This window comes from Condylostylus longicornis, unplaced genomic scaffold, assembly GCF_029603195.1.
Source record: "Condylostylus longicornis isolate FDR11 unplaced genomic scaffold, ASM2960319v2 ptg000001l, whole genome shotgun sequence".
Lineage (NCBI taxonomy): Eukaryota > Metazoa > Arthropoda > Insecta > Diptera > Dolichopodidae > Condylostylus > Condylostylus longicornis.
This window is the reverse complement of record NW_026577970.1, coordinates 4,891,552-4,906,033: the sequence shown is the minus strand read 5'-3', so window position 1 is coordinate 4,906,033 and position 14,482 is coordinate 4,891,552. Positions and strand designations below refer to the sequence as shown.

Genomic DNA, 14,482 nt, shown 5'->3' with positions numbered 1-14,482 from the left:
ATAATTAAAAGTTATTATTAGCTATTTAACATTTATTATTCACTTATTATTGCTTTGTTGAAAGATAGTTTTTTGCTTTCCATTCATTTTGTTTATGACAAAGATGACAGCTACCTAAGTTTCAACAAATTTAATGATAAATCTTGAGTACATGAACGTTTACTATTTAAAAGATAATTTTTATCACTTTTTCATACAAACAATAGATATTTTTTCCCAATCAACAAATCATTTAAATTCTATCTTACAATTATAACAATCATTTATAACTTGACATTTTATAATAATTTCCGGTTTATGAATGAGTGCTACCAGTGTTATGGATAATTAATAAGCAAAAGAAGAAGAGAATGCGACAACGGCAACCCAAGAAGAATTTTCGTCGTAAAGTGATTTTTGTGTGAAATGGAAAAAAAGCGATATAAGAATTTAATTTTTTTTTTTTGGTGAAAAAATAATATAAAATTCTAAAAAAGTTTTTAAAAACGAAATTTATAAAAGTTCTATTCAATTATAACACTTTTTTCTTTTTGCATAAATTCAAAAACTATACAATATATAATAAATAGATGTATGTATGTACATATGATATTCAGTCAGAGAAAATTGAAAAGTTTTTTTTTTAATGAAAGAAGAAAAAAAAATAAAAAAAGTCTAATTTCGCTCTATCATTCTTTTTTGGTTTAAAAAAAATTTTAATTGTTCATACTTTTGCAAATTATAAAAAATAAAATTAATTTTCTTTTTTTCTTTAAATCAAAAAAAATCTCGTGCCGTATGTCAGAAAATTGAAAAAAAAAAAAATTGTATTGAAAAAGTAAAAAAAAAAATAGTGGTAGTGAGTGAAGAAAAAAAAATAATACGTATAATAAAAAGAAGGAATGATTAAATAGAGCAAATGTGATACTAGTGGAGTGGGGGTGGTGAATAAAAAGAAAATTTTTTATATAAAAAATTTTCTTTTAATTTTTTTTTTCTTTACTATATATCTATTCCATTTATAATTTTTCAACTCGTGAATATGGCGAAAAAATTTTCATTTAATTTTCAAAGTGTCATCTAACAAACAAAATACGGTGTGAAAAATGACAAAACAATTTTGATTATTTTGCAATTTTGTCCATAATGTTTTGACATTTTTTTTTCAATAATAAAAAAAAAAAAGTAATAAAATAAAATATCCTATGTGGTGGACAAAATAATCAAAAAATTAAAATATTTAAAAACGAAAAATAATAAAGAAAAAAATACTCTTTGCTGGAAGAAAAAAAAAAAACAAAAAATCAAAAAGAAAAAAAATATTTTTAGAAGTGAACAGAACGGAAAGAAAAAAAAATTATGGAGATGTTTTTGTGTGTGTGTAAAAAATCCTTTTAAGGGGAAATTAATTTATTAATATAATTATATCTGAAGTTTTTTAAAATATACTCTTCAATAAAAAAAAAGTATCAAAATAAAAAATGTTCAAACATAACAAGTTCAGTTCCTAACATATTTGTTTTTTAGTTTTAAAAAAAATTTTTTTTTTGTTATATTAATATTAAAATAAATACAAATAAATCATTTTTAAATTTTTTCGGAAAAAATTAAAAAAAAAAAACGGAGAAAATTAATTTTTTACAATAAGAAATTTTAAATAGATAGAAGAGAGGTGAGAGAAGGCAAGTGAATATCATTAAAAGCAAAAAATAAAATAAAAAAGCGAATTGATTAGGTGCGCATTTTATATGGTATAACAATTTGTATAACAATGTTAGTGAAAATTTTGACATAAGAACTTTTTTTTTTATTTGCTTTTCAACTTTTTTGCTTTTCAATGTATGTGTTTGTTACAAAAATCATCAAGTAAAAAGAAGAATAAAAAATTTTTGTTCTGGTTATTTTTTTTTTGCAAAATTTTTTGCTGCAAAATTTCTAATTGAAAAATTATTTAAAAATTTTCAAGTTGGGAAAAGAAAAAATAAATAATTTTATAATTATATAAAATATTTGTATTTTACAAGAATAAAAATATTAAATTTTTGATTTCGTTAAAAAAATTCAATAAAATGGAATCAATTTGGTTTCATTTTACTATAACATTAAAAAAAAATATTGATTAATTTTTTTCCGACTTTCAAATTAAATAAGAAAATTAATAGTTATTACGAGTACCTATGTATATATAATTATTTTTTTCTATTTTAGGTTTAATTTATTGGTAGGTTACCCTACCTTGTACCGATATACAATTTTCTTATAAAAGTAGTTTAAATAAAGAAAATATTTTTGAAATTTAAAAGATGAAAATGGACATTGAAATATAAAATTTAATAATAACATCAGTTCAAATATAAAAAAATACACAATTTTCCAAAATTCAATGAATTTAATTATTAAAAAATCGAATTAATAATTTTAATAAAAATTCAAAATTTAAAAAAGAAGAACTGTAAAGAAGAAAACCTAACCTAACTTTTTGTCTCATACATATTTTTTTTTTAGTTTTTTGTTTTGTATTATTTATTTTGATTTTATCATTTGTTTTTTAATTAATACTACATAATATTATCTTTATTAATAAAATATATAAATCAATGTTACCTTAGCAAAGAAGAAAATAAAATTTTGTGCTTTAAGTAATAGAATAGTTTATAATATTCATACATATATATATATATATAATATTTGCAATACGCATACATGCATACAAATTATAACATATATGTATGCTTATATACCTGTTATAATCTAAATTATCATTCATATAAATATATAATATCTATATGCCTATAAATACTTGTATATCACAATATATGTACATATATATAACATATGTATATATAAAATTAAACACAAATGTGAATAAAAGGCAATAGTATTAAAAAAAAAAGACAAAAAAAAAAGAAATAAAAAAAAGATTATAACGCAAAAAAAGAAAGAATTAAAAACAAAAAAATTAGCTACTTTATAAAACAAAAATAAAATAAAATAAAAATTTTCACCTCCCAAGGAATTAGAAACGAAAAAGATGAGCTCAACTGATGAAAATAATACAAATGCTAAAATTACTAAAGGTGGTTGTATTAATATCAGCTATAATAGTAATAATAGCAATAACAGTACAACAATATTAACATCATCATCATCATCATCATCATCATCGTCATCAACAACTACAACAATAACAACAACAATATCATCATCATTATCATCATCAGTCGCCGCGACATCAAATATTATTAATAGTACTACACCATTATTATCCGCCCCTTCTGGTAACATAAAAGATTATATGTCAAATGCACCAGCAGCTGAATTATTAAATACGACGACAACAACGTCGACAGCAACAACAACAACAACGACCATAAATTCAATAAATAATAATAGTAATAATAATAATAATAATAGTAATATAGATAATAATGAGGATACAAAAGGTGAATCTTCGGTAAGTAAAATTAACTTTTTATATTATGATATACATACAATATAAATAATTTTATTTTAATTTAAATAATTGCAAATTTTTAATTCAATTCAAGAATAATTAGATCATATTTGAACAAAATTATTTAAAACTTAAATTAATTTCTGAGAAATAATTAATTGTATTTATTCAACATACTTATAAAATACTTTATATGTATCAATAATAAAACCTTCACGTAATTGATAATTTTTGTAATTAATTAATAGGATTCAATTTGAATAGGCGCCTACTTAAACATTAAAGTTATTTTACCCTAACTTATATTTTGATAAAGTTTATTTTAGATTTAAAAAATTAATTGAATTTGGGAAAATGAGAAAAATCTTTGTTTCTTCCTCAAAAAACATACTACATACTTACTTAGATTTATTTCATTGAACAGAAAAAAAATTCTTTTACCATCCAGTTTGCTGAATTATCTTTTCGTTTAATAATCTTTAATTTTTTTTTCTTAATATGTACACAAAAATTGTTTGTGCTTACACAAGACGATCCTGGCGTAATCACCCTCGGAGAGTGATTTCTTGAAGTTTATATAAAAATAAATCGAAAGGTGGGGGGGGCATAGTCACCTGGTGGTATTGTGTTTAAGATTAAAAAAGTCGGGTTGAAATAATCCTGTTGTATGAAGCTGCTGCTACTCGAGGCGCTCCTGGTAAGGTGATAATTTATGTAAATAACCTTTTTCGACCCCTGTAAAAAAAACGAATATAAGTACTAAAGAAAAATAAACAATTTTTTTCGCAATTGTTTTTTGGAAAATGTTTAATATGCAAATATAGTTTTGATTACAAGTCATTTGAAGCTTTTCGCTGCAGTAATTATAAATAATTTATACAATACTTTCGTTTTTATCTTAAAAAAATGGGGGTTTCCGATAATTCATCCGTACACTTCAAGTTTATTATTGAAAGCTTGAAAATCTTTTTTTTTTTTCTTTTTACACAATTACAAATCTACAACTAAATGTGAATTTAATAAGATTATGGAGATCTGATATTACTCAGCTGATGAGTTTTAGTATGCGACACATACATAATGAGCACACTTGGTTTCTCATGTATATATAGATCTGTTAAAACACAACTTAAAATTTTTTAATATTATTTATTTCGTTCATAACACTTCGAATTTAGTAAAATGAGTGACGAAGTACGAATTATTAATTTATAAGAGAAAAATTTACTTTGTTCACTTATTATTTTTAATTATCATTAAATTTTTTCCCAGATCAAAGTCACAATATTAAATTGATTTACGAGAGTTACGTAAGTGAGCGGCTATATAATTTTCATACCATGATAACGTTCTGACTTCATTTAATAAACACCAATTATAAAATAACTATTAAAAAAAAAGTTATTCATACTCGTGTTTAAACTTATTTTAATCTAGAATTGTAAATAAGTAATATCGTAAATTTTCACACATTTCACATAAAATTTGTGAAAAATAAAAATCTTATCATAATACGATTAAAGATAAGAAATAAGTATAAAAATTTTAAAACGAAACAAAATTGTAAGTATGTTATGTATATAAGTATGCGAAATATTTCTTGTTCTGTATTTATTTTTTAATCACTTAGTATACGTAACAAGTAAATTAAATACAAATTCAGGTATAACTATTTAGTTATAGGTTTAGCTGTTAAAATGATATAATCAGTGTTATTTATAATTTATTTGACATAATTAAGGTTGAGTTCTTGTTTACAGTTTTAAGTTAGAACCATAGTCCCTGTAAGTTTATGTTATTATGCGGTGAAAAATTGTCCCTTTTGGTTTGTAGTTCTGTAGTACTGAAATTAGAAATAAAATAAATTGCAAGAAAAACAGTAATTTTAATAAGAAAAACAAACTGCGAATCAGTTTACTCGTACTATAAGAACAGTAAATAAATCATGAAAATAGAGATTTTCATAAACGCAACACTCAAAACTTCAACGTAACGTGATGGATAAAATCGAAACAGTTCATATGATTTAATCATACCCTACTCATACATTGTCATATTTTTGTGAAATTTGGATAGAATTTCTTATAAATTATGAAAATTTTACTTTATATACTTGTATTATACATATATATATATATATATATATATATATATATATATATATATATATATATACATGTATGTATGTTGCTGTGTACTGCATTTATACGAAGGTCTAACGCTTTACTTTCGTTTGTGTAATGTTTCAAAAAGTTGATACTAAAGTATTAATGTTAGAAGAGAAGTAAAAACTTTATAAATTGATCCCGTTAGAATACTTTTATGTGTAGAAATACTAAACTATTTCTTAAGTAAGTAAGAATTTCTTTTATGCTATTTGCACGTGATTTAATTTCTATGAAATAACAAACTAACAGAATAATTTGTCAAAAATCTCGCAAAATCATTCAACCCATCAAATTAAAATTGAATCTATGGTATTAAGCCGATTCCGAGTAATTTTTGCAAAATTTTAATGATATACCTTTAATTTTTTATTGTAAATTAATTTTTGATCTTGGAGGGAAAAACTCAAAAAAAAAAAACGTATCCAAAATATGCATATTTAAATTTTATATCAAAACGCCAATTAAAAAAGCTGTTAATTAAAAAAAATATAAAGCTAAAAAATAAATGTTATGCATAAGTTGCACATTTTTACAAAATTATAATGATTGTTACCCAATTAAAGAATGTGTACACCTTATTTCATCATAAACTATGCTTTAAGATTTATTTAAATTTAATTTGTCAATTTTGTTGTTTTTATTTTTTTGTCGACCGCGTGGCACACAATAAGGGCGGTATTATACTCATACAAAATTTAAAATTATTGGGAGTTTTTAATGAAAAAAAAATTCTGTTGTGAATGCGATGTTTTAATTAACTCTTTGGGCAAATAAAGATAATAGGAAACTTGCTTAAATTCTGAAGATTTGCTTTTTTAAAGGACCAATTGTGTTTTTTTTTTTTTTTATATTTTATAATCATTTATAAATATGAATTTTATATATCAGTGAAAATAACAGAATAAAAACCTGGAGAAGTATCAGTGAAATGTAACCGGAAAGCGGTCTGAAAGTTTTTTCAAAGAAGTCAAAGGCCAAAAAGTTAAGCTTTTTTACGGGTCAATTTAACGTTTTTAATTATATCTAAGTTGTTAATTAATGAATCTTGAATTTTAATAACAATTTAAGTAAGTATTTAAATTCTATCTGCAAATAGATAATCTACTATAAAATCAGGCAATGATGTCGGAAGCAGAATTATTTTTAGATTTATTTATTCTAATTTTTATTAACTAACTAAACTTTTCAAGTTAGAAGTTGTAACATAAATTTATGCAGACTAGTACTTACTTATACCAGTAAAATAGATTTATTTTAATAATATCTGAATAATTATCCGAAATTCGATGATCCGAGAAATATTATCCGATTTCGATCATGTGATGTTCATATTAAATGCTGTTATTAATCTACTACATATACTCACTTAAGTAATAAACATTTTTATTATTAAATTTACTTTAAACATGCACACTAATTTAATTTTAAAACACGGTCAAACAAATTTTTCTATATGCTAAATTATTAAGAATGCAATTTTGTGGGGCAATTATTTTACAAAATCTAATCAATTGATTCTAGTTATTTTTCTTTCCAATTTTATTCAGTAGTAAGTAAGCATTAAATTTTGATTGCAAAACTAATTTATACAAATTTATGAAATGTTATGTATGTAATATGTAGCCTAAAGCTAAAAGAAAAAATTAATTGCCTCGACAATCTAAAGTAAAATACGAACAAACAAAGCTTTTTTGTATTTCAAAATAATTAAAATTCTTTCTTAAATTCCATATTTGTGCTCATTTAACACATAAATAATTCAAATTAACTTTTCAAAGAAAATTATTTATAAAAAAATGTACCTTAAGCCTGAATATTTTCTAATTATATCATAAAACTTAAATAAATGAGTTACTTATCCTTTAAATTATTATTTATAAAAGGAGTTGATATTGATTAATTAAAAATGATTTGGCCTTATAAATAATAAAATATCAAAGGATTATTTTATTACAAAATTATTAATTTTAATTATTCAAAATATTTTACACATTTAAAATTTCCCATACAATTAAAACAGTTATTTTAAACGTAACACAAGTGTTAGATTATTTATTTTTTAAAAGAAAAAAAAATTAATTAAAAGGTTTACGTAATAAAACGTTTATGACAATAAAACAATACTTATAAAAGAGCATTTATTTGAACATCATGAAAAATAATTAACAGGAGATTAACAAAAGTACCTTTTGAAAAAGAGGAATTATATACTTATACATACACTTACATAAATGTATGTAAAAGGAATCAAAAAAATATAAATTTGGGGAAATTTATTAGAATTTGCTTTATCATTTCAAATTTAAATTTTATTTTATATGTGAACATTCTTTGAAAATAATTGAAAATTTTATTTTCTCTTTTTAGTACTTTATCAAATAAAATTTGAGAAAATGTGCTAATTAGTTTCACTTCCTTTTTCTACTGTGGCGCATCATACTTGAACATTGAAATAGCAAAATGTTAATTATAGAGCCTAGAGCTAGACTGTAAATTGTAGAAGGTTGAAATTTTAGCAGCTTTTAACATCTTAAATAAATTATTTTTTCGGAAAGAAATTCCACCTTTTCCAGGAACTTTATATTTCCGAAAACGCAAGCTATCAAAATTTCTACAAAGAACTAACGGAAAATGTCATGTTATCAAAAAATCTAATTATTTTTCTTAACTCACTTGCTTAGTCGTTGAATTCGACTACTTTTTTTTTTGTTCATCCTAAACGTATGCAATAATTTCGTATATGAAGGAAAGTAATTTAAATAATATAGTAAAATAGTAAGCTGTATTTTCACTTGTTCAAGGTAAAAGCGCCGTTTTACAAACGTTTTTCGCTTGATTCAATTTTATAACTTTATAGTTCATAAATTAATATTTATTGTTTCAATTTTCAAAAATCTACATTAGTGATGTTGAATAAATGTAATAAATTTACTCTCCGTAAGCATAATCTTTGATAAATTTTATTTTATTTGCAAAAATTTATAAAACTTAATTTATTAATATTTGTTAAATTTGTAACATCATCCACAAATTATTTTGGTTTTTTACAGTGATTTGCAAAATTAAATAATTACTTAACACCTTTCTTCTTAAAAAAGTCAAATTTGAAGAAAATCAATAATTAACTTTGATTTTAATGAATAAATAACTAACTATAGGCCGAAAACATATTTTTGTATAAAATTGAATTTGGACTCTAAAAATTTAAATGAATTTACTCATGCAGGTTCGCTTTATATCTGCATCTGTTCCTCAGAGTCAGTTCATAATATTCCAAATTAAATAACAATTGCTTTTGAAACTATTAAATCAGTCATTAAAATATAATCGTATACCACAATCCTATAACTCTACCTAATCTAACCCAATTAAAATATTTCAAAAATATACTTAAAATTTTAAATTTATTAATTACAAATAAAAAACAAATAATTACTTGAAAGCATATTTGAAAAAAAAAATAAAAAACATTTTATTTTTCCATTTTCTCATTTTGAAAATGTATGCGGTTTACTAAAAAAAGCACGCATTTATAAGTTTCTTACTTTTATTTTTATGGCAAAACAAGCATGTTGTAATAAAAAAACGAAAAATGATTAAAACAAATCGGGTAGCAATTTTAAAATTCATTTCGTATTTGGTTCTCATGTTATGAGTGTGTTGCTGTAGACCTTGATTGAATGAACACAAAAATTAAAAAAGAAATCAACAAACACACAAAAATTGTAATAAGTAAATACAGGATGATTCAGAAAGGTATACAACAACATATACCATTGTTTAGATGGTCGAAAATGGGTAAAACTTTTGTTTCGGACTGAGTGCCAAAACTCAAGGGTTTCTGAGTTCCATGGATTTTAACGAATTTTCACGAAAGTTTTACTTATCCAATTTTTTCTCATTATATCTTTATATGAATGATAGGAACTTCAAACGAACAGTTTCTGAAAGCAGCATATTTATTTTAAGCCTAGTAAAGGGCTTAAAATAAATATGCTGCTTGATTCTGTATTTTATGCGCCTTCGGAATACCAAGCATTCGAATTTAGGGAAAATCAAATTTTTCCCTTGTTCATTTTTTAAGAAATTTCTTTTTATAGAGTTTTGGCCAGCTGCCTATGCTTTAATTTAAGTCCTCAAAAATTAAAAAATTTTATGGTACAGAAAATTTAGCACAAAACCCGTTTCTATTTAAAGCCCCAATTTTTCACTATTTTTGATTTTTACTTATTTTAAGCGAAAATTAGCAAAAACGAAAAAATAGTTGACATTTTTAAGAGCCGTTATTTTTTTACAAAATTTGAAATTTAATCTGTTTATTGAAATTTAACAAATACGAGTAATAATAAAATTGAAACAAAATTGAAACGAAATTTTATACAAACTTTTAATTTGAAAAACAAAAATTAATATTAAAAAATTTGAAATTTTTGAAAAGAAAAACTAGAATTATTAGGAAAAACAAAAAAAAAATCTAGTAATCAAAAATTTTTTTTCGAAACTTTTCTTGGTAAAGAAAATTGATAGGTTTTTTATTTTTGCCAATTTTTGTAAAAAATGGTACCTATATGGTTTGAAATTTTTAAATGCACTTTTCTCACGTTGGGGGCAATTTAAAAATTTGAAAAAATAATTTTCGGAATCTAGACACCATTTGGCATCTGAAGATATTAAAATTATCCCGCTGGAGTGAATTTTTAAATACATGCCATATAAATTTTGACATTTACTTTATCAGGAAAAAAATGTTTGTAAATGATATGGAATTAAATTATTAAACTAATAAATAATTAATAAATAATTTAAGGGAATTAATAAATTTTCAACAAATTTTTCAAAAACTAAAATTGGTGTACGAGTGATGCAACTAAAGAGGAATTCCAGTAAAGCAATTAATTTAAAATATGCGATTGAATAGAAAAAGATTTGAAAGAAGAAAAACATATATTTTTGCTGAATGAGGTGAATTTTCTATGAGAATTTGGTGTTTGTTGTGAGAATTTGTAAAATTTTTGGATAAAGCAATATTAAATTGAATTTAATTTTAGTTTTATCAATATCTGGTTTGATTTTAATTGAATTTGTGGCTCATTATATTTGTGATTCTTTTCTATATCTTCTGTACCGTAAAGAATGTTTAATGTTTGAGGACTTAAATTAAAATTTAAGCAGCTGGAAAAAATTCTATAAAGAAAAATCTCAAGGATTTAATAAATTTCTTACGAAATTATTCTAGTTAGAAAAAATTGCAAAAATAAAACAAGGGAAAAATTTAATTATGCCTAAAGTTCGAATGCTTAGTATTCCGAAAGTACATAAAATACATAATCAAATATAACATGGTTATTTTAAGTCTATTACTAGGACTGAAGAAACTGTTTGTTTGAAGCCCCTATCTTTTTCGGAACGGCAGTTATAATCAAAAAAACCTGGATACTCGTAAGTAGAAATTTCGTGAAATTTCCTTAAAATTTCTAGAACTCGGAAACTCTTGAAATTTCGCACCTAGTCCGGAACAAAAGTTTTAACCATTTTGGACCTTCTAACCAATAGTATATGTTCTTGTATACCTTTCTGAATCACCTTGTATATGCATGTTATTTATATGTACATATGTATGCATGTGTAAATAAAAAATAAATATTTTGTACAAAATATCATTTTTCAAATATTAAGCATTTTTCGCTTTTAGAACCAACGTTCAACACAAATTTCAATCAAATCATGTGTGCATGTTTGTATGTACTTGTAAACAAAAAATACACATTTAAAACTATAAGTAAATAAAAATTTTTTTTTTATTAAAAATTTTTAAATGAAAAATAAAATCAATAAACCACATTAACTGGCTACAATTTTCACGTACTTAAAAACCAAAGTATATCTACTAATAAGTAATTCGGCTCGTTCCATTTCGTTAGTTTTCATTTGCATCTTGCTTCCAAATTCTTAAAATATTCCATTTTTTTTTTTAGAAATAGATGGTAATAAGAGTTGTGTAGGCAAGAAAGAAACAAAATATTGTAAACAAACGAGTGTATCAAAAACATTGAACTAAAATAAAATTAAATTAAGTTAGGTAAAAATTTTGTTATTTTTATTTTGATAATAACAAAATTTATTTTTCATTTTATAAAATTTAGGTAAAAATTCGAATGTATGAAAGCAAAAGAGTTTGAAATTTAGGGTATGAATGTACACATGCATGTACCTGGTACAATAGATACACATTATCAGGTAGTGACATAGAAATAAAGTAATTTATAAGGACAAAAAAAGGGGTATGCATACTGATTACTTTATGAAATATAATTATTAACAATTCATGGAAAATATGTTCTAAATTTATTAAGATTTAAATAAAAGTAAAAAATTTAAAGATAATTTATTTATTTTATTTATTGATAATTATTAATTACAAATGATTAACACTAAAAATTTTTTGTTTTATATCAAATTGTTTTATAGTTTTATTAAAACTTTTTATTATGTGGTAAATCCTAATTCTCAAACATTCATAGATGAAATTATTTTTAAGTGTTCATATATTTTACATTCTAAATTTTTTTCTGTACAAATATCATTAAAAAGTTTAATAAAAGTGTTTTCTAAATTCTTTAAATTATCCATGAAATTCTTGGATGGTTTATAAAAAACTGAAAAATATTTTTTTTCACAACTATTTAAAATTTTTTTTAAAATTGTACGTCTTTTTAAAATTTATTTTTATTATTTGTAAAAATTATATTATATAAATTATAATAATTTTTTTTTGAACACTTTTTTTCCGCTTCGCTTTTATAATATGAATACACCTTTTTTGCCACCTTGTACTGGAATGAATTACAGAAATTATTGTGTCGCTTTTAAAATTCTTAATATTTTTCCCTATACTTTATATACGAGCAAATAATAAAGTGTCGCCTTTCAAAATACTTTATAAAAAAACAGATTGACATCTATGTATTGCGTACTCTTTCCCTCTCCCAAAAATTCTTATGTGCATAAAAATGAAAATAAGAAGGTATACTGCTTAACTCTTTTAACTAAGGGAATTTTTTGTATACAAACATTGGTGAGTGATTGCATTAGTGTGATGTAAACGGAGAGTCGAACTACTTGTTAGTAGATATACTTTGTTAAAAACATTTTTGGTTTTTTTTTTTTGTAAGCTTTATGGGTTTTATTTTATTTTTTGATATGTGATTGTTTGTTGAAATTTCTTACAATAACTGTATAAACTTCTTGCTTTTGACTGAAACTAGAAATATTCTAGCAGTATAGCCATATAGTTTTGGTAGTTTGGACTTATTTCGCTTATCAAGAATTTGTAAATATGAAAATTTGCGAATAAGGCATTTCAAATTATTTTTGACACATTTCTGAGAGTATTGAACTGAAATAGCAAATTAAAATTCTATAAGATGACGTTGTTTTAAAAGTATTTTTTTTTCTTAAAATTAATTTGTAGTGCTTTTAGACAAATAAGAATAAAATACATACATTTATTTAAAACTGGATTTATTGTCTTGTTATTCTTATAATAATGTTGGGACTTTAACTTTAACTTGTAACAAAATTTAGAAGCCTTGAAAATTTATGATAAAAATGGGTACGACTCGAAACAGTTACTTTCACCTACTGGTTTACTTAATTGGTATTTAGAAAGCTGAAATTTTATATACAAATAGATTTTTTCGATAAATTCATTTCTCTAAAACAAATATCCACATTTAAAAAAAAAAACCCCAAAACCCAAAATATTAAAATAACCTTTTTTTAACAGTTTATAAAAACGACAAGCATTTCGTTTTATCCTGAAAGCGCTTACTCAAACATTACAATGGGGAAAAGGCTTTTAAAATTAAGCTTAATTTTTTTTAATTTTCAACATTATTTTTTTTACATATGATATAAAAATTTTAATAGTTGGATGCAATTAAGAAATAGTTTATTTAATCAGAAATCAAAAAATCTATTCTTGCAAAAGCAAATCATTTAAGGTGGAATATCTTCTTATCAAAAAATGCAATAGAATTTTTCTTAACTCACCGTTTCATAATCAAACACCGAATTTCAAAACGGCTCCCCTTAGTTATTGTCATCCAAAAAATATGCTACAAATGTAACTTATAATACATTTCAGCATATATGAATGAGGATAATTAAAATAGATGTAAATTATTTTGAAAATTCATTTTTACTTTATGAATTTTACTAATACAACATTATAGTTGCGGAATCAGTAAGAATGTGCCTATTACACTACGAGTACTAATTTATCTTAATGGAAATTTCTTCATGCAACTGCAGAACAGATTCTGTTCTGCAGTTTCCATTAATCCATTAAGATCATTTCCATTAAGATCATTTTTACTTGTTTAAGGAAAAGTGTTTTTCAATTTAATAATGTAGCACTTGGATTTGTAGCACATTTTGTAGTATATTGCCCTATTTTTTAGCATATAAAATGGATCAACTCTTCGAAATTTTGAATACTTACATTTTCAGATTAAAATCAAAAGTTTAATTCATAAAATTTAAATTACATTTAATTTGAGGATTTTTCTAACAATCATAGAAATTTCTGGTTATTTATTTCCATATTGAATACTTTTACTTTTAAAGAAAATGTATGAACGTTACTGTATGTGTTTGTACAGTGTAATTGACAACAAAAATTTTAAATTAGACACGCAATTCTAAAATCTGAAGTTCATTAGATCTAAAATTTTAATACTTCATATGAATTTAAATATATATAAGTATATGTATACGTCATGTTTTTATAAAAAATTTAGATACATAAATAAAAATATTAATTTATTTATAATATATGCATACTTTATAATTGTATTATAAATTTCAACTCTTACGTACT

General features: G+C 22.8%; 1 protein-coding gene across 7 annotated transcripts in view; it reads left to right on the top strand.

Moving 5' to 3' along the window:
- The first annotated feature begins 358 nt into the window (after positions 1-358).
- Positions 359-14,482, top strand: part of LOC129618601 (uncharacterized protein DDB_G0283357-like) — a 61,553-nt gene continuing 47,429 nt past the window's right edge. For 2 of the 7 annotated variants that reach the window (XM_055533493.1, XM_055533447.1), the window contains exons 1-2: positions 359-1,752; positions 2,188-3,433. In XM_055533493.1, the coding sequence (XP_055389468.1) occupies positions 3,011-3,433 (423 nt within the window). In that variant the 5' untranslated portion in view covers positions 359-1,752; positions 2,188-3,010. Of the gene's footprint in view, positions 1,819-2,187; positions 3,434-14,482 lie in introns of all 7 variants that reach the window. The other 5 variants (XM_055533486.1, XM_055533476.1, XM_055533465.1 and 2 more) reach the window with 5 other exon arrangements.